Source organism: Mustelus asterias, chromosome 5 (genome assembly GCF_964213995.1).
Source record: "Mustelus asterias chromosome 5, sMusAst1.hap1.1, whole genome shotgun sequence".
Lineage (NCBI taxonomy): Eukaryota > Metazoa > Chordata > Chondrichthyes > Carcharhiniformes > Triakidae > Mustelus > Mustelus asterias.
This window is the reverse complement of record NC_135805.1, coordinates 26695981-26723561: the sequence shown is the minus strand read 5'-3', so window position 1 is coordinate 26723561 and position 27581 is coordinate 26695981. Positions and strand designations below refer to the sequence as shown.

At 44.1% G+C, this 27581-nt stretch overlaps 1 protein-coding gene across 1 annotated transcript in view; it reads left to right on the top strand.

The window, feature by feature from the left end:
* mrps5 (mitochondrial ribosomal protein S5) overlaps nt 1-27581 on the top strand; it is a 156217-nt gene that overhangs the window by 53719 nt on the left and 74917 nt on the right. The window contains exon 5 of the mRNA XM_078212306.1: nt 17832-17866. Within this exon, the coding sequence (XP_078068432.1) occupies nt 17832-17866 (35 nt within the window). The remainder of the gene's footprint in view (nt 1-17831; nt 17867-27581) is intronic.

The window sequence follows — 27581 nt, the reverse complement described above, 5'->3', positions numbered from 1 at the left end:
TCCTATAACTCTTGGAGCTTGACAGCATCCAGGACAAAGCAGCCCACTGACTGGCACCCTGTCCACAATAAACATTCCCTCCTACCACCGACACACAGTGGCAACTGTGTGCACTAGTGCTCTATCTACAAGATGCACTGCAGCAACTCACCAAGGGTCCTTCCAAACCCGTGCCCCCTACCGCCTGCAAGGACAAGGGCAGCAGATGTTTGGGAGCACCACCACCTGCAAATTCCCCTCCAGATGAAACCCCATCCTGATTTGGAATTATGTCACCGTTCCTTCACTGTCAAAATCCTGGAACTCTCTTCCTAACAATACTGTGGGTGTTCCACACCAGATGGGCTGCAAGAAGGCTACTCACCACCACCTTCTCAAGGGCAATAAATGCTGGCCTCACCAGCAGTGTTCACGTCCCATGAATGAATGAATTTTTAAAAAACCATAAGGAGAGATTAGATGCTATTAACCCCTGTCGGAAATAAAGATGCACAGACGTCATGTTGGTTCCTAGCTTTGAATAGATTTTGTATATTAATTTAAATTTTTATTTATGATTGCTGTTCTGTGAATGCAGTAATCTTAATGGAACAAAGAACAGTACAGCACAGGAACAGGCCCTTCGGCCCTCCAAGCCTGCGCCGATCATGATGCCTGCCTGAACTAAAACCGTTGGCATTTAGAGTTCTTATCCTTCCATTCCCATCCCATTCATGTATTTGTCTAGATGCCCCTTAAATGCCACTATCGTACCTGCTCCCACCACCTTCCCGGGCAGCGCGTTCCAGACATTCACCACCCTCCATGTAAAAAAAAAAAACCCAAACTTGCCTCATACGCTTTTGATAATGTCATAATTTCCCCTCGATATCTACGCCTTTCGTCAAGCTTTTGCTCGCCTGTTCTAGTTTTTCCATTTTTTTTTTGACTTGGTGTCAAATTTTGTCTGAAGCACGCTGCTTTAAGGTACCTTTTTTAGATATTGGGTTCTATATAAATGTTCTAGTTTTCTTGCAGAGTCAGCATTCGGGTTGATATGTAGAGAACCGATTCAGCTGTACAATTGGGCAGCTTGTCAGTATGATATTAATAAAGTTGCTGCAATAGTTCTTTCTCGCTGATGTTCCCAGCAAGTTTAATAAGTAATTATATTTAGCATCTGTGACCACAGCGTCGCGATTGCAATAACTGGGGCTCAGCGTATCTCACGTTGGATTTCCAGTAATTATAGAACATGGGAGTCTAAATTGATTAATAGCTTAAAAAAGAACCCTAGAATGAGCCTTCCCCTTGATTTTCAGATTTTAATATTATGTTGCTTCAGGCATCTCATGCATCATGTCAATCCCAAATATTTAGCCTTGTACAAACTGAGCTTAATTATACGATAATTAAACAAGAAGGAAAGCCCAGGGGGAATCACTTCAATACAAAACGCTCCCCATCTGTATATTTAAAAAAAACAACCTCAATTTATTAACAGTTTCTCACCCGTGACTGTTCATCAGAGCTAGGAAATGGTTACTGTATGTGCTGAAAATCCCTACAGTGCAGAAGGAGGCCATTTGGCCCATTTGAGTCTGTACTGACCACAATCCCACCCAGGCCCTATTCCTGTAACCTCACACATTTATCCTGCTAATCCCCCTGACACTAAGGGGCAGTTTAGCACAGCCAATTAACCTAACCTGTACATCTTTGGACTGTGGGAGGAAACCGGAGCACCCGGAGGAAACCCGGGCAGACACGGGGATAATGTGCAAACTCCGCGCAGACAGTGACCCAAGCCAGGAATCGAACCCAGGTCCCCTGGCACTGTGAGGCAGCAGTGCTAACCACTGTGCCACCTGTGTTTAGCTCCACAGCTTGTCAGCAATGACTCCATTTATGGTATTTTTTTTCCTGTGGGTCAGAAGGTTTTGGGTTCCAATCCCAGTCCAGGACTTGATCACAAAAATCAAGGCTGACACTCCAGTACAGTGGGAGTACTGGAGGGAGGGACGGTACATTGTTGGACGAGCGTCTCAGGATAGCCTTGACACTCGATCATTAAAATAGAGCACTTTAACTTTTTCGCAAGGGCACTGACTTCTCTCTCGGGTTAATGAAGGGGATAACAAATTTAGCCGATTGAAACTGCCACGACCTTTAATGGGCAATTTGTGATCAGCAATGACCCCCTCGGTAACATTTTTACACAATAAGGGCCATTGACCCATGGTGCCGGAAGATCAGCTAATTGCATGTGGATCATTTCCAATGACGCTACTGGTCCTTGACCTGTAACATTTTGAATTGATGAAATTTTTGATTGATACCCTCAGAATGCATGATGGCATCAACGCCTCCCTTTGTTAACTCGAGCCCAGAGTGTTCATAATATTCCAGGTGACACTCTTCACAGCCAAAAGTATAAAGGGAAAACCATCAAGGCTATGTTTATTTTAAACACTGAGCTGAACATTTACAACCAGTTGTTCCCATAAACTGACAACAGACCCACGGTGGCACAGTGGTTAGCACTGCTGCCTCACAGCACCAGGGACCCGGGTTCAATTTCCGGTTTGGGTCACTGTCTGTGTGGAGTCTGTACGTTCTTCCCATTCTGTGTGGGTTTCCTCCGGGTGCTCCGGTTTCCTCCCACCGGTCTGAAAGACGTGCTGGTTAGGTGCATTGGCCGTGCTAAATTTTCCCTCGGTGTACCCGAACAGGCGCTGGAGTGTGGCGACTAGGGGATTTTCACAGTAACTTCATTGCAGTGTTAATGTCAGCCTACTTGTGACACTAATAAATAAACTTAAAAACCCACACCCCTAGTGGATTTTCAAACATTGCCAAGCTCAGCCTGGTAACAACTGACCCGAGTAGTGAAGTTCCAGGTTTCATCCTTCCCACAGAAAATCAAAACAACCCTCAGCAGATTGAGGGCGGGCCAGCGAAGGATGACCACTTGCTTCTCAAGGGTAAATTGAAAAATAGCTCCAGTTGTGACTGGCCATCCAAGTCAGACCATTGCCCATGTGCTGAACTTCCTGCCCTGAGAGAGTCATTCCTGGTGACCATTCACACTCCCATCGGATTGAAGGCACTGAATGGAATGACTGGATTAGCATCGGACTATAACTGCTTCCCCAATATACAAATACATTTTTTAAAAATGACCAGACAATAATTGAACTCGATGTCAGGGATAGTTTGGCTACTTCTCCACTGAACAACATCTGAGCATCAATACTGAAGAGATCAGCATGATCAAAAATGCCTGGGCTGAGAACAAAGAACAATACAGCACAGGAACAGGCCCTTCGGCCCTCCAAGCCTGCACCGATCATGTGTTCCTAACCAGACCATCCGTTTGTATCCCTCTATTCCCAGTCTGTTCATGTGGCTATCTAGATAAGTCTTAAATGACTCTAGCGTGTCCGCCTCAACCACCTTGCTTGGTAGTGCATTCCAGGCCCCCACCACCCTCTGTGTAAAATATGTCCCCCGCATATCTGTATTGAACCTTGAACTTGTGGCCCCTTGTGTTTGTCATTTCTGACCTGGGAAAAAGCTTCCAACTATTCACCCTATCTATGCCCTTCATAATTTTATAAACTTCTATTAGGTCGCCCCTCAACCTCCGTCATTTCAGGGAGACAACCCTAGTTTACTCAATCTCACCTCATAGCTAATACCCTCCAAAGCCTCCATGTCCTTCTGGTCGTGTGGCGACCAGAACTGGGCGCAGTATTCCAAATGTGGCCTCACCAACGTTCTATATGCCAACTTTTATACTGAGATCGCAGGCTGGATATGCGCAATGCCATAGGAGCTCAGCTAATTGTAGCTCACTATTTTCAGTTTATTATGTACATTTTTATTCCTTGCAGCATATTGTTCTGTACCCAACATTTGTCAGGGCAGTATGAATTGGTGCAATTTTAAATAAAATAAAGTCGGGAGGGGGAACTATAATGGGTGATTAAATTGATTCGAATAGTGCTGATGCACTGAATTGTGTAGAGGCCACTGTGGTGTTTTGTTCTCTGTTCAGTTGTCAATTTTTAGTTTGTGTTGTTCATTTGCTTTCCCAGCAAGTGGATTATAGAGTACCTAATATTTTTAGACATAAACACCAAGTTGCTGCACACTGGTGATGTTTATAAGCATACAGTGATTATCTTGGAAACTAGAGTTGTCTGTTGAGCATTTTAGCCTCGGGCAAGTTATTTCAGCTTAGTGGAGCTTTTCCTCCTGTTTGTTGGACTAGAATTTTACCAACATCTATAAATTGTGTGAATGGATTAGCCATTATGTGGAAGACAAGTTACTTTTGCATTCAGCTAGAATGCCGCAGTTGCACTTTGGGGGCGAGATTTTCCTGCTGCACTCGCCCCAAAGCCGGAAAATCCTGCCCAAGGTCAATGGACCGCTGCATGGTCCGTGTCTAGAGTGGCACAGTGGTTAGCACTGCTGCCTCTCAGCGCCAGGGACCCGGGTTCAATTCCGACCTCGGGTCACTGTCTGTGTGGAGTTTGCACATTCTCCCAGTGTCCACGTGGTTTTCCTCCGTGCTCCAGTTTCCTCCCACACTCCAAAGGTGTGCGAGTTAGGTTGATTGGCCATGCTAAATTGACTCTAGTGACAGGGGAATTGGCAGGGTAAATGCATGGGGTTACGGGAATAGGGCCTGGTGGGATTGTGGTCGGTGCAGACTCGATGGGCTGAATGGCCTCCTTCTGCACTGTAGGGGTTCTATGTGTCCCACCCGCTACAATTCCCGTGTGGGGGAAGAGAAAATTCCACCCTTGGAGTCCATGTTCCTGTCTCAGTTCAGGAATGACACTGCAGATTTGGAAGTTTGTTGCTATCCGTCGCTTTGCAAATTTGTTCAATGTTGATTTAACTTTCAGTAAGACAGCTCGATCTCGGAAAACTGTGCATAAATACAGTCATAATCATTACACTTTCAGCAGCTGCATCTGACTTTGCAAATGGAATCTGGCTGTAGAAAATATCTCATTATCTGCATCCTATCTGGCATTGTTCCACTGAGCAGTGTGGAGAAAAATTAACATTTTGGATTTAATTTAATGGCTTCTGTTCAAATAGTGGCAATTCTGGACAAAAGAAATAGGAGCCTGCTCTTCCTTTCAATTTGATCGTGGGCTGATCTTTTAGCTCGTCTTCCCGCACCATCTCCATATCCCTTACTTTAATTCCCTTGTTATCCAAAAATCTATTGATCTCTCTCTGTCTTGTCTCAGTTCACTAACTGAGTATCCATGGCTTTCTGGGACAAGAGAATTATCCTCGCCTCAATCCATAATGATTGAAGTAGTTCTGGGTCTTTCAGCTTGGATCTTTTAATCTCTGCAGTTTCAAAACAAATTTGTATGCCTTGAAAGACGAAGATGTGTAGATTAGCTGGATTGGCTGTGGTAAATGCCCGGGAATAGGGTGAGGGGGTGGGGTTAAGATGCTCTTTCAGCGAGTTGGTGGAGACTTGATGGGCTGAATGGTCTCCTGCACTGCACTGTTAAGACTTATTTTCAATGCATGTGACCCCTGCCCTTTTAAATCATGATTTCAATGGGTTTTATTCAAATTTTGCAAGTTTTTCCTTTTTGTCAGACACTCTATTCCTCTTGCAAGATAACTGGGACCTTGCGAGAAGTGAGATATAGAATCCCTACAGCGTAGAAGGAGGCCATTCGGCCCATCAGTCTGCACCGACAACGATCCAACCTCGGCTGTCTTCCCTTAACCCCTCTAGCCTACGCATCCCGGGACCCTAAGGGGCAATTTAGCATGGCCAATGCGCCTAACCTGCACATCTTTGGACTGTGGGAGGAAACCCCATGCAGATATGGGGAGGACATGCAAACTCCACACTGACACTGACCCGAGGCCGGAATTGGACCCAGGTCCCTGGCGCTGTGAGGTAGCAGTGCTAACCACCGTGACACCCCTCTGTCATAAATAGACGCACTCAAACTGTCCTACGTGTTTCATTTCTTTCGTAAGGTAGAATTTCACGTGTTTGGCACTAAAATGAGATGGAGGAAAATAGTTAAGATGTTTAATAGCTATTTTTCCAAGCTATTCACATTTTCAAATCTGTATGGCTGATTTTTTCCAAATTACGGGGACTTGAGATTGAATCTTTTGGACCAGATAACATATATCTGATATAATAATGAAGTAGATTGTGTGGGAGCGGTTTTACAAATGACTATCATCATTAAGGGGCGAAGTATAACTCAGACATCAGAGGGACGTTTTTTACACAGAGGGTGGTGGGGGCCTGGAATGCGCTGCCAAGTAGGGTGGTGGAGGCAGGCACGCTGACATCATTTAAGACTTACCTGGATAGTCACATGAGCAGCCTGGGAATGGAGGGATACAAACGATTGGTCTAGTTGGACCAAGGAGCGGCACGGGCTTGGAGGGCCGAAGGGCCTGTTTCCTGTGCTGTACTGTTCTTTGTTCTTTGTTCTTAAGGATTTATGAAACATTAATGAGGTCTCTCAGATTGAAGCCAACCAAAAATTCTGTCATTATTAAAAAGCATTGATAAATTTGACCCAACTAACTACAGGCCCATTAGCCCACTGCCAGCAGGTATAAGAATGAAAACTATTCTGAGTTGTAGTCTGGAGGATTGCCTGTATAGTGCTGGCTTAACAAGAAACAGTTGGCGTGGATTTAGAAAGAGGTTGCCCTGTCTTGACACTTTGGTGCCATTATAGATAAAGATGTTCATCAAACTGCCTATTAAATCATTTCTTTGGAGTTTCGGAAAGCTTTAGAAAAGTTCCCATGGGTTGGAAGGGCAGAGATGTCGTGTGATGGTCCACAGGAATTGATGAGTTGATGACTCTTGCTTTTAATCTGCATAAATCACCTTGCTAATCAATGGTGGATCTCAATTTAAGCTACTGCCGATGAGAGTAACATGAGAGCATTTGAGACAGGAGCTTTGATGAAGGAATGTTGATTGTCTTTGATTGTCCATATCAATGGCAAATGAAAGTTAATGCTGACGAGTGTAAGGCGTTTTGTATTGTATATCACTATAAATCTACATTGAATTGAGAAGCAAAGAGAGGCTTAGTAAGGAACCTAGTGATTGTGTCAATTCCAAACACAAAAAACAGTGGAGACAGTACACAGAAGAGCCACAAACAGTCTAAAGGGCCAGGCTGTGAGGAATAATTCAGGAAATTCAAGCAGAAAGAAAATAATTATGGTTGACCTCCTAAAGATGCAGACTACCTCCGAATAATTCAAAGTCTGTTTATGCATGTTTCTAGTGCTTGCTTAGGGACCAATTCATAAAACATATATTTTTAATTTATTAATTTCTTCAACCTACAATATTTCACAACGGTACAGGCCAGGCTGTTTGAGGCTCACAAGGTGAAGTTCTGCAGTGGAAATATGGCCAATCTGTTGACATGCACGGTGGGTCTTGTTGAAGATCTCTCATCGTTTTGAATGACGATGATGTTACAGCCCAGATACATTAAACGACTGAATTTAGAGCAGACTAGATACAAAAAATTTCAGTTTAGGTGAAGTAGGTCCAAACTATTACTTCAAATCAGTTCACAAGAAATGCACTAAGGGTGGCACAGTGGTTAGCACTGCTGCCTCACAGCACCAGGGACCCCGGTTCGATTCCCAGCTTGGGTCACTGTCTGTCTGTGCAGCGTCTGCAAGTTTCCCCCATGCCTGCGTGGGTTTCCTCCGGGTGCTCCGCTTTCCCCTCTCAATCCGAAAGACGTGCTGGTTCGGTGCATTGGCCATGCTAAATCCTCCCTCCGTGTACCCAAATAGGCGCCGGAGTGTGGTAACTAGGGGATTTTCACAGGAACTTCATTGCAGTGTTAATGTAAAGCCTACTTGTGACACTAATAAATAAACTTAAACTTTAAACTCAAACTAATGCAAAATAAATTCAGAACAGCTTCAAGGAGTAATTTCCACTGATGATGAATGTTTCGACTAACGTGAAAGCCATGATAACAAAAAATGTTAATGTTCAAAATGTGATTTGCTGCTGAAGTGATAGCCGCAGGAAGAAATTCAAAGGGTTGTAAGGCTTTTTTTCAGCTCGGCAACCTCCCACCTAGAAGTATAAGAGCTGCAGACGCATGGGAACACAACTCTGTGGGTGTACCTAGCAGACTGCAGCGGTTCAAGAAGGCGACTCACCAGCACCTAAATCTCTTCTATATTGTTTCTCCTGTGATCAAATCCTTCCTGGTGACTAAAACCATATGCTGTTTTATAACCGTGGCTTAACTATTAGGTACAGTTCTAACATAATCTTCTCACTCTTGTATTCTATGTCTCCGCTAATAAAAAAAGTACCTTTTGCTATCTGCCCTGCTTCCGAATCTTCAAGAACCTGTGGACATGCACTCCAACATCCTTTATGTTCTTGAGTGATGCATCCCTTCATTATCGTGAAAACAATTTAAGGATTTTCATCAAAATAGACAACTGATTTCCTCTCCTTATCCTCTGGGTTCCTTTCTAATTTACCATGCCGTTGAAATTGTCAGTGCTGCAGGCCCATTCTGGTTAATTAGTCTGTACTCAAGCACTTGTTCATTATCTCCAGATTTTGAAAGGTTTTACTGGTTGGTATCTAGGGGTGAGAAGCCGCGAACATTGACTACGCTGGTAGTTCTTGGCTGGAGTTCAAGCCACCTCTGCCTTCGGGTCGAAAGCAAATCTTGCTATGATCATTGCAGGGTCTTTGTGCACTTGTCAAATTTTGCAGCTCAGGCCAGCTTCAATCTTAACTTTGAGCTTTGTGCCATGTGTGTCACAGAGCACAGTGGCACAGTGGTTAGCACTGCTGCCTCACAGCACCAAGGACCTGGGTTCAATTCCCGCATTGGGTGACTGTCTGTGTGGAGTTTGCACATTCTTCCCGTGTCTGCGTAGGTTTTCCCCGAATGCTTGGGTTTCCTCCCACAGTCCAAAGATGTGCAGGTTAACTGGATTGGCCATGCTAAATTGCCCCTTAGTTTCAGGGGGATTTGCAGGGTAAATACGTGGGGTTACAGGAATAGATCCTGAATGGGATTGTTGTCCATGCAGGCTCGATGGACCGAGTGGCTTCCTTCTGCACTGTGGGGATTCTATGAATGATGTTCTGACTGACTAACGATGATGGTACTCTGCTGACGTTTCACTCATTTGAACCAATGCGAGGGAGGGGCAAACCTTTGGTTGGGAGCAGGTTGTTGGAGTCGTCATCACATCAACCATTTGGAAACCTGAGGCAATCACTCCCAGCCCTCTGAGAAAGCTGCCTGGAATGGCAAAAGGCCGAAACGGGTTACTCTTCCGTTATGTAGTTGATCGTTGACCACTCGTTTTTAAGCTCCACAATTTCAAAGAAATATAAAAAGAATTTGCAAGAGCTTTTGTTTGTGTTTAAAAAGGAAGAGAGTATCTAAAGTAAACATTGGTCCCTTAAAAGCAGGAAAAGTTACTGTGGAGAACGAAGAACTGGCAGAGGCGTTGACCAAATGTTTTGTGGCTGTCTTCACAGACGCAAGTATTTTTGTCTCGCAAGTTTCATACCCAAAATTGATAGTGACACAGAGGGTAAACAGAATGAAGAAAGTAAGGACATCAGTTTCAGCAGAGAAAAAGTAATGTAAAAACTTACGGGACTAAAATCTGACAAATCTCCAGGACCTGAAGGGCTACAGCCTAGGGCTCTAAAAAAGATAGCGGCGGATATAGTGGATGTGCTAGCTCTTATTTTCCAAAATTCCTTTGATTCGGGAATGGTCCCGAAAATCGGCAACTATTATACACTGCTTTTCAAGAAAGGAAGGAGAGATGAAACCATGAACTACAGGCCAGTTAGCCTAGCATCAGTCACTGGAAAAATCCTGAAATCTATTATTAAGTAAGTTTTAACAATGCACTTAGAGAAGCATTGTATGATCAGAAAAAGTCAACTTGGTTTTACTAAAGGGAAATCATGTTTGACAGATTTATTAGAGGTTTTTTTTAGGATAAATAATAGGGTAAATAAAGAGGAACCAGTAGATGTTATATACCTGGATTTCCAAAAGGCATTGAAGGTGCCAAAGGAAAGGTTAATAGGCAAGATCAGAGTTATGGGTTGGGGATAATATATTAGCACGGATAGAAAATTGGTTGATAGACAGAAAGCAGCAAGTGTATCTAAAGTGCACGTTCAAGTTGACAGGCAGTGAATAGTTTCATGTAGGCTCACCTTCTCAACCTTGCCCCTCAACCTGAGTGTGGTAACCCTCGGGTTAAATCGCCACCAATTACCTCTTTCTCAAAGGCGGGAGCAGCCTCTGGAACTATGGCAACACTTACATTAGTGGAGAGCTGCAAGGATCTGTGCTGGAGCCTTAATTATTAAAATCTATATTAATGACTTAGATGACAGTATCTAACTTTGCAGATCATGCAAAGCTACATGGTGAGAACATAGAGTGGCTGCAGAGAGATTTGGACAAGTTAAGTGAGGCAACAAGACGGCAGTTGGACTATAATGTGGGGAAGAATGTAGTTACTCACCTTTAGTCCAAAAAATAGAAAAGCAGCATATTTTTTAAAAGGTGAGAAACTTGTAAATATTGATGTTCTAAGAGTCTTCGACAGGCTCGTACAAGGAACGCAGAAAGTTAGCTCCAAAGATGTGCGGGTTAAGTGGATTGTTATATTGCCCCTTAGTGTCCTAGGATGTGTAGGTTAGGGGGATTAGTGGGGTAAATACGTGGGGTTACGGGGATAGGGCCTGGATAAGATGCTCTGTTGGAGAGTCAGTGCAGACTCAGTGGGCCAAATGGCCTCCTCCTGCACAGTCAGGATTCTTTGATTTTAAGTACAGCAAGCAATTGGAAGGCAAATGGCACAGCACCCTTTATTGTTAGGAGATTGGAGTACAGGAATAAAGAAATCTTGCTAGAATTGTACAGGGTTTTGTTGAGGCCAGATCTGTGTGCAGTTTTAGTCTCCACATTTAAGAAAGAGTGCTTGCATTGGAGAAGGTACAGTGAAGGTTCACTATATTGGTCCCTGGGATGAGGAGGTTGGCCTATCATGAGAGGTCGAGTAAATTGGGCCTATGTTCTCTGGAGTTCAGAAGCATGATTGAGGGTTACAAGTTAGCAAGGAATGAGCTGAAAAAGGGGCTGAGGAGAGCTAGGAGGGGACATGAGAAGTCCTTGGCGGGTCGGATCAAGGAAAACCCCAAGGCTTTTTACTCTTATGTGAGGAATAAAAGAATGACCAGGGTGAGGTTAGGGCCGGTCAAGGACAGTGGTGGGAACTTGTGTATGGAATCCGTAGAGATAGGCGAGGTGATGAATGAATACTTTTCTTCAATGTTCACCAAGGAGAGGGGCCATGTTTTTCAGGAAGAGAAGGTGTTACAGGCTAATAGGCTGGAGGAAATAGATGTTCGGAGGGAGGATGTATTGGCAGTTTTGAATAAACTGAAGGTCGATAAGTCCCCTGGGCCTGATGAAATGTATCCTAGGATTCTTTGGGAGGCGAGGGATGAGATTGCAGAGCCTTTGGCTTTGATCTTTGGGTCCTCGCTGTCCACGGGGATGGTGCCAGAGGACTGGAGAGTGGCAAATGTTGTTCCTCTGTTTAAGAAAGGGAATAGAAATGACCCTGGTAATTATAGACCGGTTAGTCTGACTTCGGTGGTTGGTAAATTGATGGAAAAGGTCCTTAGGGATGGGATTTACGACCATTTAGAAAGATGCGGATTAATCCGGGATAGTCAGCACGGATTTGTGAAGGGCAAATCGTGCCTCACAAATTTGATAGAATTTTTTGAGGAGGTAACTAGGTGTGTTGATGAAGGTAGGGCGGTTGATGTCATATACATGGATTTTAGTAAGGCGTTTGATAAGGTCCCCCATGGTCGGCTTATGATGAAAGTAAGGAGGTGTGGGATAGAGGGAAAGTTGGCCGATTGGATAGGTAACTGTCTATCTGATCGAAGACAGAGGGTGGTGGTGGATGGAAAATTTTCGGACTGGAGGCAGGTTGCTAGCGGAGTGCCGCAGGGATCGGTGCTTGGTCCTCTGCTCTTTGTGATTTTTATTAATGACTTAGAGGAGGGGGCTGAAGGGTGGATCAGTAAATTTGCTGATGACACCAAGATTGGTGGAGTAGTGGATGAGGTGGAGGGCTGTTGTAGGCTGCAAAGAGACATAGATAGGATGCAAAGCTGGGCTGAAAAATGGCAAATGGAGTTTAACCCTGATAAATGTGAGGTGATTCATTTTGGTCGGACTAATTTAAATGTGGATTACAGGGTCAAAGGTAGGGTTCTGAAGACTGTGGAGGAACAGAGAGATCTTGGGGTCCATATCCACAGATCTCTAAAGGGTGCCACTCAAGTGGACAGAGCTGTGAAGAAGGCATATAGTGTGTTAGCTTTTATTAACAGGGGGTTGGAGTTTAAGAGCCGTGGGGTTATGCTGCAACTGTACAGGACCTTGGTGAGACCGCATTTGGAATATTGCGTGCAGTTCTGGTCACCTCACTATAAGAAGGATGTGGAAGCGCTGGAGAGAGTGCAGAGGAGATTTACCAGGATGCTGCCTGGTTTGGAGTGTCGGTCTTATGAGGAAAGGTTGAGGGAGCTGGGGCTGTTCTCTCTGGAGCGGAGGAGATTGAGGGGAGACTTAATAGAGGTTTATAAAATGATGAAGGGGATAGATCGAGTGAACGTTCAAAGACTATTTCCTCGGGTGGATGGAGCTATTACAAGGGGGCATAACTATAGGGTTCATGGTGGGAGATATAGGAAGGATATCAGAGGTAGGTTCTTCACGCAGAGAGTGGTTGGGGTGTGGAATGGACTGCCTGCAGTGATAGTGGAGTCAGACACTTTAGGAACATTTAAGCGGTTATTGGATAGGCACATGGAGCACACCAGGATGATAGGGAGTGGGATAGCTTGATCTTGGTTTCAGATCAAGGTCGGCACAACATCGTGGGCCGAAGGGCCTGTTCTGTGCTGTACTGTTCTATGTTCTATGTTCTATGATAGGCGATTGCATTGAAGCACACAATATTTAGAAGGGGCTTGATCACTTAGACGCTGGGAGATTGTTTCTGTTGGCTTGGGAATCTAAAGCATGGGGGGCACAGCCTTAGGGTAAATCATTTGGTACTGAGATAAGGAGAAATTACTTCACTCAAAGATTTTGAATCTTGAAATTTTCCACCCCAGAGGATTGTGGATGCTACATCGTTGAATATGCTTAAGGATGGGTTTTTGGTGCCTTGGAATCGAGTGATATGGGGAGTAGCCAGGAGAGTTAATGTGAAGCTCATGATCAGCTATGATCTTATGGAATGGTGGAGCAGGCTCGACAGGCCATATTGTCTACTCCTGCTCTTTGAGCCTTGCTGCAGGCTCAGTCTTCAGCGTGTCTCCCTCCACAGGTTGTCTGTGAACAGGTGAAAAACATAGATGGATTCTTCAACAAACACTCAGCAGGACATGTAAAAAAAAAAACAATGTTGGGAATTAGATTTCAATCACGTGCTTTTAAGTAAAATAAAAATCGAGAAAGTTAGATGGAACTCCAGGAGTGACGTAAGTGACACATTTAAAAAAAAAAAAGTCTCCAACACTAATTTTCTTCTGACGGAATAAGATCCCACAATTACGAATTACATTTTGTGTGTCGGAGAAATCGTTCAAGGGTAATTATCACTGATCGTTCTGTTCAAAACTCAACTGTTCTTGAAAACACTGGCCCCAACTTTTTCAGCTGTTTTTTTTTATGGCCGACTTGGGGGTGGGGGGGGAAGTAATTGTAGTTGTTGTTGCAGCCACGTTAGCACTGTACTGGATCTGTCATCGAAAACCTGTTTGTGGCTGGAAATAGCTGCCCGATTTACTCCATTATAATACTGAGTGTTGATCCAGCCTAATGGCATTCTATATGGTATTCATTTTAATGTACTTTAGCTCTTTCCATGTTTGTGTACAGTGAATACATTTTAATTATCACTGCACACACAGACTTAGTCTGAACTCTAAAGGGGCATTCTCACAATGTCACTTGCATAGTTTAGATTCCGCGAGACTGGCTACTGCTTATCCCTGGGAGAAAAAATGGTTTACAATTCTGATATTGGGATAAGGTTTGTTTATTAGTGTCACAAGTAGGCTGACATTAACACTGCAGTGAAGGTACTGTGAAAATCCCCGAGCCGCCACACTCCAGCACCTGTTCGGGTACACTGAGGGAGAATTCAGCATGGTCGGTGCACCTAACCAGCACGTCTTTCAGACAATGGGAGGAAACACGGGGGAGAATGTGCAAACTGCACACGGACAGGAATCGAATCCGGGTCCCTGGCGCTGTGAGGCAGCAGTGCTAACCAGCGTGCCACCGTGCTGCCCCATGATAAGGAAGGTAAATGGGTTGGTCCAATGTGTAACTTGGTTCCCGATAATGCCGTTGCTCCAAAAAGTGACTTTTCGCTCATACATTGGTCAACAAGACTGCACCTGTGTGGTTTGAGTAAATGTGGTGTTTCGATCGCTGAAACTGCAGTGTGATATCCACACACTGGCAGAAGTACGAAGCAAGAGAAAACGAAAAGTAAAAAACAATTATTCAAAAAATGTGGGATGGGAAGATGCCAGATGTCTTTGAAAACCGTTCTGGGGCCTAAACTCTCTTGAGAAATTTGTTAAATTGCCGTAGAATCGTGAAAGCAAAAAGTACATCAATATGTATATCTGGCTTGTTGCATTATGTTCTTCACATGCTGTAAATATTAATTCAACATTGATATTTCTCCCCGGATCAATATTGCATTAAAGTTTCATGATGATTGTGGATACTTGCAGACTGGCACATAAAGGAAGGGAACTTTTGATCAATAACCAAGCAGTCTGCCCATTATATTGATGCGTTGTTGCATTAATCAACTTGAAATGATCTGATCCCAGTATATGTCAAAGAAAACCCCTGGAATGGTATTGGACAAAAGATTTCGCTTGTAATATATGAGCTCCAGAAAAAGATGCAACGTTGTTTCTGTAAAGTCTATTGGCATTAGGGACAGAATTTTCAATTCTGGAGAATTAAGTGCAGTGGTGGGCGAGAAAGTCAGCAGGATTCCTGCCGGGCCGATGAACACACACAATCCTCTACTTTTCAGCTCATTTATCATGGACACGCAAGGAGCTCGGCAAATTTTGTGGCAGGGCAGGAAGGAAGTTGCCTGCCCTGCCGATATCTTACAGGGTTGAGGGGCCTGACATGATTCTTAGAGGGCACCTGGGCACTCATTCACTCATTGCAGATCAAGAGCTCCACATTATTCTGGAGTCCTTATGGCCACAACTTGTGCTGGAGAATCTCACAGGTGTGAGCAACCACATCCCAGGATGTATGAAGATAGCTCCGGCATCGTCTTTTGCTCATCTCTAGACAAGAGCTCAGCCAACGATGCATCCATGGTCCAGCCAATGCTCACCATTGCAGTGGTCCATGTTCACCATCATCTTGACTTCTAGAGGCCCTGCTGCCTCTTGCTACTCTGACCCTTGTTCCTCATGGCCCTGTGCCAACCAGGCCCTCCAACTCTTCATCTGAATGAGAGTCATTGCCAAGGCAAGGTTGCCTGCAGCTTGCACTGTCGCCTCAATGTTTGTGAAAATTAATTGAAGTGTCACATTTAGTGAGCATGGTCTTTTAGAGGTTTCTCTCCATCTCAAAGCCAGCAGACAAGTGTTAAGCCCTTCATATTCTATTCTGTAGAATCCTATTCATAGACTACAGCTCGGCCTTTAACACCATTATTTCCACGAGACTCCCCTCCAAACTTCGTGACCTGGGGCTGGGCTCGGCTCTTCTCCGCAACTGGATCCTAGACTTCCTAACCCACAGACCGCAGTCAGTAAGGATAAGCAACAACACCTCCTCCACGATCATCCTCAACACCAGTGCCCCACAGGTGTATAAGGAGTATAGTATGGCCAAATTCCCCTCCAACTCGATTTTCAAGTTTGCTGATGACACCACCGTAGTGGGTCGGATCTCAAACAATGATGAGGCACAGTACAAGAAAAAGACAAAGAATCTGGTGAACTGGTGCAATGACAATAATCTCTCGATGTCAATAAAATGAAGGAGATTGTCATCAACTTCAGGAAGCATAGTGGAGGACATGCCCCTGTCTATACCAATGGGGGCGAAGTCAAAATGGTCGAGAGCTTCAGGTTTTTAGGTGTCCAGATCATCATCAACCTGTCCTGGTCCCCCCCATGCTGACACTATAGTTAAGTTACTTTCTCAGAAGACTAAGGAAATTTGACATGTCCGCTACAACTCTCACCAACTTCTACAGATGCACCATAGAAAGCATTCTTTCTGGTTGTACCACAGCTTGGTATGCCTTCTGCTCTGTTCAAGACCACAAGAAACTAAAAGGTTCAGGAATGCAGCCTAATCCATCACTCAAACCAGCCTCCCATCCATTAACTGTGTCTACACTTCCTGTTGCCTCGGAAAAGCAGCCAGCATAATCGAGGACCCATGCACCCCGGACATTCTCTCTTCCACCTTCTTCCATCGGGGGAAAAAGATACAAAAGTGTGAAGATGCATACCACCGACTCAAGAACAGCTTCTTCCCTGCTGCCATAAGACTTTTGAATGGACCTACCACATATTCAACTGATCTTTCTCTACACCCTAGCTACACCCTAGCTATGACTGTAACACTACCTTTCCTTCCCTATGTACGGAATGCTTTGTCTGTATAGTACACTAGAAACAATATTTTTCACGGTATACTAATACATGTGACAATAAATCAAATCAAATTCAGCTGTCCTGCATCTAGACATGGCATTCAAACCCCACTGCTGCTGGGTAAAGGACACCCTGGAGGACCAGAGTCAGCTGTTTTTCCCATTCATATGTGACTCTGCATGGAGACATTTCTCTCTGACCAGGATGATGAGAGCCATGAGCAAGAAGCCTCACATGGACACTTTTCCACTTTATCTCCATCCCCCTTGGAATTCTACATAGAGAGACCATTCCCTTGGCAGCATAGTGAGACCAACCACATAATCCCTTGTCAGCCGTGACCATTCGAATGCCTGGGAAGATGGAGGTTTGGAAATCACAAGTTGGCTACCCTCCACCAACCATGTCCTTGGAGCCATCCATCTTCATCCTTGCCTCTGACTGCAAATAATGACAAGTGGTACAGAATGAACAACAGTTCCAGGCCCTGCTGGGATCTTGATGTTATGAGACCCATGATTCAGGAGCAAACTTTCTGCTGTGTCGGCTTCACCACGGTGAGGATCACACCGAGCACTGTTCTCATACAGTTCACTCATGATTACTAGGATGTCCTTTTAGTTGGCCAACTGTGCTGACCTTGAATTCCACCCACAGAAAAGACCCTCCTCCCCACTTCAGGTTATTGCAATTTTACATCAAATGTGTTGTATTTGATTTCCTGGTGATTGAAGAGAATAAAATGTCAGCGATTTAAAAAAAAAATAAATCAAGATATTGTATGCAAGTTACTTTGCGGCAGAAAATGACTTGAGTTAGCAGGAGCAGTTTGTAATTTTATAATTGAGTTTGTTTCATTTGCGGTGTAAACTGGAAACTTTGCTTTAAATGATCAGTGTAGAGAGACGGTCTATTCTGAACTGCCAGTAGTTCAAGTGTTTTAATTTGGAATTAATCTAAAGTTCTGTAATTTTATTGTCTTATCAAGAGGCTTATGGAAATGAAAGTTCCCATTTCTTTTTATTTGCAGAAACATACGAAGACTTTGACTCCAGGGTGATTGAGGTAAGGGTTCTTGAATTATTTTAAGTTTTTTAATCTCTGCTGTTGAAGGTGGGTGGAGATAATGTTTTTGCATCTGTTTGTTTTAAGTAATAAATCTCAAACTAATGGACAGATTTCGATGAAACTTGGTACTCAAGGTATGACCCAAGGTAGAACTGATTAGGTCTTGGTGAAGATGCAGACAGGGATCCAGATGCCAGGATTTTGGATTTGGAGATGGGGGAGAATTGACAATTTTTAAACTGATGTTGGTTGTTTTATTTAGAATGTTTTCAGCTTCTGTGTTGAAATTATCACAGTTGTCAAATGTGAGCAGCATTTTCAGAGCAGGTTGTTGGACCCGGATTGGCCTGAAGCCTCCTCAGTGAGATGGGAGTTCCAGATAAAAAGATGGATTTTTTTTTAGCGTTTGAGGTACAGAGCCTCAACCAGGCAGAGAAAAGCTTCAAAGATAATTGCAATAATGTTGAGTTTGAATGCTGCCGAGTGCCCTCTGCACTTGTTTATATGTATGTAGTGCCGAAAAAAGTACACCCAGAAATAAAATATGCAAGGTACATCCATTTTACTTGTACTCATATGTAAGTAACCTGATTGGGGGGAAAAAATGGATTGAAATAAAGGATGCCACTTCACAAGGTGCTTTTGGCGATTTGTCACAAAGGGCACATGTCATTTTCGATCACAATATAATGGGACTGAGGTAATGCTGTCTTGTTTCTTCTTGATCAGATCAGAACTCAACAGAAGTTTTAGTGTGTGATTATTTTAAAAAGAAATGTAGAGGTCACTGCTTTAGAAATTACAAGTACTTCCTTTATTAGAAGTTTATTTATTAGTCACAAGTAAGGCTTACATTAACACTGCAATGAAGTTACTGTGAAATTCCCCGAGTCGCCACAGTCCGGTGCCTGTTTGGGTCAATGCAAGTCTTTCAGACTGTGGGAGGAAACCGGAGCACCCGGAGGAAACCTACGCAGACACGGGAAGAACGTGCAAACTCCACACACACAGTGATCCATGCTGGGAATTGAACCCGGGTCCCTGGCGCTATGAAGCAGCAGTGCCAAGCACTGTGCTACCATACTGCCCCCTATTAACTGAGCCAGTTGGGGGCAGAATGTGGCAGCTTGCCTTTTAGAAATGCTCTGTGTGTCGTCAGCTCGATAGCCAAGTGCAGATTCCAGTAGAATTTACTGAAGCAAAATGGGGCTCCTTCTATTTTAAGAGGAGCCTTATCAGTTGCGTATGTGTCCTCTCTGCCAGACCATCTTTAGTGGCATTGGAAAGAACAAGGCATATGCGATAAAAGCCAGGCATGAAGTGATTTTAGCACTCACGCAGCAAGTTGTCCGATTGTAGCCATGTGCTGATATGAGAAGTGTTTTCTGCATACCCTCCTGTAAAAGGTGTGACGTGGATCTGAATGCTAATGACCAGTTTTGCACAACGCGCCAGGACTGAAGTTTTGTTTGTCTTTATCGTACCCATGCTTTTTAAAATTTAACATAAAACATTGGTGTTAATGCTGTGATGTGTGCCAGAGAGCAGTTTTATCCTAGTAATGACTGGGTTGTGGGGGCAGGGGGAATGCCACAAATTGTGAGCGATACCGATATTTCCTTCAGTAGTATAATTTAACACTCTGTGGCACAGTGGTTAGCACTGCTGCCTCACAGAGCCAGGGACCCGGGTTCGATTCCTGGCTTGGGTCACTACCTGTGCGGAGTCTGCACATTCTCCCCATGTCTGAGTGGGTTTCCTCCGGGTGCTCCGGTTTCCTCCCACAGTCTGAAAGACATGCTGGTTAGGTGCATTGGCCGTGCTGAATACTCCCTCAGTGTACCCGAACAGGCGCCGGAGTGTGGCGACTAGGGGATTTTCACAGTAACTTCATTGCAGTGTGAATGTAAACCTACTTGTAACGAATAAAAAAAAAACTTCATGTGCGAGAGAAAATGTTTCCTTTTTTGTATTTGTGCAGTATGAAAGTCCCAGATTTTTGTGGAATATATAAATGAATACCCAGTGCACTTTTGTGAGATACTTGCTGAGTTTGCTCTTTATTTCCTTCAGTGACTATGGTAACAGTGGCTCCAGAAGCTCCAAAGTTGATGGAGCTTCAGGGGATTTCTTTTAACGATTGCAGCATTTAAAGTACCTTTTTAGTGTTGTGCCTCATTAAACATTTCTCTAAATTTCTAACATTTTTACTAATAACTTTGAGAAAAAAATAGATGGATTTTTTTCTGCTTAAGTTGAGTGGAACTTTAGAATGCCTCCAGTACGGTTTTGCATGGTTGTGGTGATGCACAGTGAAAGGATGCACACCAAGGAGGTCAGGATCCCTATTTACACCTTATGGACCAAGGACAATATCCTCAGTGGGCTATCAGGAAATCAGTTTCAACCCTTTGTGATCTTTTTGATTTGATTTGATTTGATTTATTGTCACATGTATTAACATACAGCGAAAAGTATTGTTTCTTGCGCGCTATACAGACATAACATGCCGTCCATAGAGCAGGAAAGGAGAGAGTGCAGAGTGTAGTGTTACAGTCATAGGTAGGGTGCAGAGGAAGATCAACTTAATGCAAGGTAGATTCATTCAAAAGTCTGACGGCAGCAGGGAAGAAGCTGTTCTTGAGTCGGTTGGAACGTGACCTCACACTTTTGTATCTTTTTCCTGAAGGAAGAAGGTGGAAGAGAGAATGTCCGGGGTGCGTGGGGTCCTTAATTATGCTGGCTGCTTTGCCGAGGCAGCGGCAAGTGTAGACAGAGTCAATGGATGGGAGGCTGGTTTGCGTAATGGATTGGGCTACGTTCACGATCTTTTGTAGATCCTTGCGGTCTTGGGCAGAGCAGGAGCCATACCAAACTGTGATACAACCAGAAAGAATGCTTTCTATGGCGCATCTGTAAAAGTTGGTGAGAGTCGTAGCTGACATGCCAAATTTCCTTTGTCTTCAGAGAAAGTAGAGGTGTTGGTGGGCTTTCTTAACTATAGTGTCTGTATGGGGGGACCAGGACAGGTGGTTGGTAATCTGGACACCTAAAAACCTGAAGCACTCGACTCTTTCTACTTTGTCCCCATTGATGTAGACAGGGGCATGTTCTCCTTTACGCTTCCTGAAGTCGATGACAATCTCCTTCGTTTTTTTGACATTGAGGGAGAGATTATTGTTGCTGCACCAGTTCACCAGATTCTCTATCTCATTCCTGTACTCTGTCTCATCATTGTTTGAGATCCGACCCACTACGATGGTGTCGTCAGCAAATTTGAAAATCAAATTGGAGGGGAATTTGGCAACACGGTCATGGGTGTATCAGGAGTATGGGGGGCTGAGAACACAGCCTTATGAGTGATCGTGGAGGTGGTGGTGTTGCCTATCCTTACTCCTTGACAAGATGAAGGATATTATTGAACTAGAAAGAGTGCAGAAAAGATTTACTTGGACGCTACCAGGACTTGATGGTTTGAGTTTCAAGCAATGGCTGGATAGACTGGGACGTTTTTCCCTAGAGCGTAGGAGGCTTAGGGGGGATCTTATAGAGGTCTATAAAATAATGAGGGGCATAGAGTCATAGAGGTTTACAGCATGGAAACAGGCCCTTCAGCCCAACTTGTTCATGCCGCCCTTTTTTTTAAAAACCCCTAAGCTCATCCCAATTGCCTGCATTTAGCCCATAACCCTCTATACCCATCGTACCCATATAACTATCTAAATGCTTTTTAAAAGACAAAATTATACCCGCCTCTACTACTACCTCTGGCAGTTTGTTCCAGACACTCCTCATCCTCTGTGTGAAAAAATTGCCCCTCTGGACACTTTTGTATCTCTCCCCTCTCACCTTAAACCTATGCCCTCTAGGTTTAGACTCTCCTACCTTTGGGAAAAGATATTGACTATCTAGCTGATCTGTGCCCCTCATTATTTTATAGACCTCTATAAGATCACCCCTCAGCCTCCTACGCTCCAGAGAAAAATGTCCCAGTCTATCCAGCCTCTCCTTATAATTCAATCCAATCCATCAAGTCCTCGTAGCAGCCTAGTAAATCTTTTCTGCACACTTTTTCTAGTTTAGTAATATCCTTTCTATAAAAGGGTGACCAGAACTGTACACAGTATTCCAAGTGTGGCCTCACCAATGTCTTGTACAACTTCAACAAGACGTCCCAACTCCTGTATTCAATGTTCTGATCGACGAAACCAAGCATGCCGAATGCCTTTTTCATCACTATCTAGATCAGCTAGATCGTCAACATCTTTTCCCAAAGGTAGAGGAGTCTAAAACTAGAGGGCATTGGTTTAAGGTGAGAAGAGAGAGATACAAAAGGGCCCATTGCCGCAATTTTTTCCACACAGAGGGTAGTGAGTGTCAGAGGCATTAGAGATGGTTGCAATTTTGTCTATTAAAAAGCATTTAGACAGTTACATGGGTAAGATGGGTATAGAGGGATATGGGCCAAATGCAGGCAATTGGGACTAGCTCAGGGGTTAAAGAAAGGGGCGGCATGGACAAGTTGGGCCGAAGGGCAGGTTTCCATGCTGTAAACCTCTGACTCTGGCAGCACTGGTGGTTGGCAAAATCAGCACGGACCTCGTCCACTGTGGGCTTTTTATATCCTCTTCTGTATTTCCCCATATATCAAATGGGTGTCTGGTGTACCAGTGGGTAGGGCAGGCATTTTCATGTCCTTACGCAGTGAACAGCCGGACTTAGCTACGCAGCTCTTGGGGGGGCACTGGTGCACTTCCCCAAATCAATGCCGCCGCTGTAGGGCCACCAATCGGCTTTCCAGCTCTAAACTGTTAATTTATCATATCATCTATTTCGTCAGGATAAAGTCCAAGATTTGAAACCCACACGGATAGAAATCAAAATGTAGCCAATGGGGGAAAAAGTCAACATTTCAGGGCAGCGGACAGCAAAAAATAAACAGACAAGCTTTGTCTTCTCACTAAAGTGATAGCTCTTGTGCTGTTCAGTGTCATCATTGCAACATGCTAGCGAGGGTGCAGGGCCAAGATCCTGGGCTGACTGTTGCTGTGATTGGACCTGACGGGCATCTCTTGCAGTGTTAATGTAAGCCTTACTTGTGACTAATAGATAAACTTTAACTTTGGCAGCATCTCAACAGGTGTGATCAACCAAGCTATGCTTTTGATCACCCCGACATGCTTTCCTTTCTGCAGTACCTCTGAAAATACAACGTACTGTGATTTCCGAGGACATGGTCAACATTGATGTTAATTTGGCATTTTGACATCCTAGTTGCGTCAGTAGGTCCGCCATCAGAGTGAAGAAGGCTTACCTTTGTTTACAGATCTTGGGGTATTACATGCTTCCTGGTATAAGTCCACATTCCCCTCCCTCCTTCTAAATATGTAAGATATGGGATCAACATTGGACTGGGAACCTGCTGGTAGCAATAATGGTGACTGGGAAATATTTTAAATAATTGCGAGCGTAAGCAAGAAAGTCAGTATGATAAAAGAAGAAAACAGAAAATATGGCCAGAATTATTACTTCAGTGTTCTATACTTTAGCTTTTGCTGCCACATGTCCTGTCCACTAGAAAGTGTAATGCAATGCATGTATCTCCCCGGTGTCTGTTTAAACTCCTGACCGTGTTTTAGAGGGATGGGGTCAGGAAATTTGTGAATCCTGGGTGCAAACCAGAAAGTAATTGTTCCCTATATTTCTTAATACTGTTGAAATTTTTCCTTAAATACTTAAAACACTACAGTAGTACATTTGGAAGACTAGGATGCACAACTGCTGCCGTTGTTTCTAGAGTCCCTTATTTCAGAAGAGAATTAATTTGTTGTTAGTCACTTAGTTGGCTACAGTACATTGTCCTTAAAGAGCATTAACTTAACAAGCTGGCTACAACTTTCAGCCAGGCGTAGAAATACCAACATGGCGGGGAGGGAGGGGGGCTAGTGTGAAACACAGCAGTTTACCTGCTCAGGCCTTGCACAAGAAGGTGTGGACCCCCTCCCTCCCTCATGGGCCCTCTCTACTAATTGGAACCCATTTCCCAGGTGCCCTCTGCCCTGGCCCGCCAAGAGACCTCCTCCAGTACTTGCCTTCCAACCAGTACCTGGCTCCTCTTCGCTGGGATTGAGTGTAGTCCCAACTGCAGCCTGCTGGGGTTCAAGAGCTGCTGAGATGGGGCATAGTCCCCAGATCAGGGCAGAAGGCCTGTCTCCAGCCAGTTAATGCTCCACAGGGCATCAGAAGCGGGGTGCGTTTCCCACTCTCCACAAAATCCTGACCTACATATGTAAACAAATACCATTACTGTTACAAGTGTTCCAATAATAAGAGGAACAGTGCTGATTTGCGATAATACCTTTGTGCTACCTGTCACTGCTTTGTTATAGAAGAAGCACGTGAGCAGCTATTTCCTCTAATGGGATAAACAATTTAAATTAATATTCAGATGTCTGTGAGACATTGACTGCTCTAGATTGGTTGTATGAAGGGTAAATTACTGATTCTGACCTTGGTGTGGGGCAAGATTAGCCTTTATTCAACTCCAGCCCAAATCATTGCGGTTGACTCTTGTTACACACTTTTACCAGAAAGCAGTATTTCCTTGATGCAGAAACAGCAAGGAGAACTGGATGATTCACTCATCACCACCCTCCAAAAAGCTGTATAATTTTAGTGAGGAAGTCCGGTTCCTTTATGTTTAGTTCTTGACACTTCTTCATTTACAGGTTGTCTTTGTCCTGGCAATCAGTGTATCATTGCTGGAATAACCGCGAGTGTTGTAATAGCTTCAGGATGATGTCACTTCAGTTCTGACATTGGAGCGAAACTGCTCATTCTAGAAAGATGACAGGCAGCGGAGTGGGTAGAGCGGCTACATAAACACCTGGTGAAGGGCTACAAATAGGTATTAGAAGCGGAGGATTTGCAGTCGGGAAACAGAAACCAAGCATCACTTCAGGATCTGCCAGATTTGCCCAACTCATCATAACCTGAATTTTAAACATGGAAGGACAAAGCACCGTTCACAGTGGAGAGAAACTGCACACGTGTTGTGTGTGTGTGTGTGTGACAGGGATTCAGCTGATCATCTGGCCTGTGGAAACACAAGCACACACACTGGGGAGAAACTGTGGAAGTGCGGGGACTGTTGAAATTGGTTCTATGACCAGTTCAGGCTGGTAAATCATCGACACACTCACACTGGGGAGAAACCGTTCACCTGCTCTGTGTGTGGGAAGGGATTCATTACTTCATCCCACCTGCTGGAACGCCAGAGCGTTCACGCTGGGGAGAAGCCGTTCACCTGCTCAGTGTGTGGAAAGGGATTCACTCAGACTTCCCGTCTGCTGCAACACCTGCGAGTTCATGCTGATAAGAAACCTTTCAGGTGTCCAGACTGTGGGAAGTGCTCTGAAAGATCAGGGGAACTAACACGCCATCAACTTGTTCACTCCGAGAAGAGACCTTTCAAGTGTTCTCACTGCGGGATTGGTTTGAAGACATCATATAGCCTCACTGTTCATCAGCACAGTTATACTGGGGAGAGGCCGTTCAACTGCCCAAGAGTGTGGGAAGAGATTCATTACCTCGTACAACCTGCAAATTCACAACTGACTATAGTGTTTGGATTTTGTTGTCAATCAATATTAGGAATGAACCATATTCACGGAGGTCTGTTTCTACTGATAATAAACTCCAGTCCAGTTATAGGTACTAACAATGTGGATCAAGTCAAATAAATCAGCATGGTGTAAAATACGAGAAAAAGGGCGACATGGCGACACAGTGGTTAGCCTCACAGCGCCAGGGACTGGGGTTCAATTCCCAGCTTGGGTCACTGTCTGTGTGGAGTCTGCACATTCTCCCTGTGTCTGCGTGAGTTTCCGCCAGGTGCTCCGGTTTCCTCCCACAGTCCAAAGACATGCAGATCAGGTTGATTGGCCATGCTAAATTGCGCCTTAGTGTCCCAAGATGTATAGGGTAGGGTGATTAGTGGGGTTATGTGGATAGAGTCTGGGTGGGATGCTATGTCAGAGAGTCAGTGCAGCCTTAAATGGCCAAATGGCCTGCTTCTGTGCTGTAAGGATTCTGTGATTCTATGTACAACTGAACTGAATGATATTAATGTAACTGCAAAACAGCTACGATTCTCACCAACTTTTACAGATGCACCATAGAAAGCATTCTTTCTGGTTGTATCACAGCTTGGTATGGGCTCCTGCTCTACCCAAGACTGCAAGGAACTACAAAAGGTCATGAATATAGCCCACTCCATCACGCAAACCAGCCTCCCATCCATTGACTCTGTCTACACCTCCCGCTGGCACGGCAAAGCAGCCAGCATAATTAAGGGTCCCATGCACCCCGGACATTCTCTCTTCCACCTTCTTCCGTCAGGAAAGTGATGCAAAAGTCTGAGGTCACGTACCAACTGACTCAAGAACAGCTTCTTCCCTGCTGCTGTCAGACTTTTGAATGGACCTACCTTGCATTAAGCTGATCTTTCTCTACACCCTAGCTATGACTGTAACACTACATTCTGCACACTCTCCTTTCCTTCTCTATGAATGGTATGCTTTGTCTGTATAGCGCGCAAGAAACAATATTTTTCACTGTATACCAATATATGTGACAATAATAAATCAAATCAAAACAAGGTCAGGGCCCTCCCTCCATTAGATTTCCACCAGATGGGTTACTATCCCATTTATTCATGCAATACATTACTGAAGGGTCTATAATGAAGCCCTGGAGGAAGTTCCTTGATGACTGAGAGAAGACTTTATTTTTACATTCGGCATTGTAATAAAAAAAAACATGATTTTGTGGAAAAACAGAAAATGGTGGAAAATCTCATCAAGTCTCATTTCCCAAAGTTTTCTGCGTGTGTTTTGGATTTCAGCATCCGCAGTATTTTCCCTTCCATTACTCACTGAAGAGAAAGTGGTTGAGTATGGCAGAATTAGCTTTGTGCTGGTATTACCGGTGGATCTCATGGGGAATATTTTTTTGGTTGCCAGAGAGCCCACAAGTCAGAATAAACCTTTATGTCGTTCTAGGAGAATAATGCAACTGTGGTTAAGAGTGGCGATAAAGGTCATAATTACTTGCTCTTTAGTCATGAAGGGTTCTCCATGACAAAATTGATTTCACACCAGCTGAGACTACAGACTGAAGGCTTGGAGGGCATTTCTTCAATACAGAAGCTCTTGCACAGTGCAGCCTTTGAAGAGTTTGAACCAGAGAGCTAATTTAGATCAGCAATTTCCATCATTTTCTGCAATCGCGTTTCGAGCCCTGAAAGGCCTATTAAGAGCAGGAACTAGAAAGAACACAGACAAAAGGGAAAGATATTGTGTTCGAGATTTATGCCATCATTCTGCAGAATTGTTATAATTTGGAGAAAGCTGAATAATAACACTTTTCGAAGCCCATACTTCACTCTGTTGTGCTTCCAAGCAACCAGTGCTGTAGGTAGTGAGGCTGTTGCTGCATTGTCGCTGTGTTCTAAAATGGCATCTGAACGATTCTGCTCTTCTGGGACACTGGGCTAAAGCCACTTTCAAGTTGAAAAGCAACAGTGGCTCTGAATGCTGATTGCTAAGAAAATCCATAAGTAGTGGAAAAAATACAACATTTGATTTCATCCAAGTGGATGTAGCCAATTTCTAAAAATTCATTTATGGGATGTGGGCTTCGCTGGTTAGGC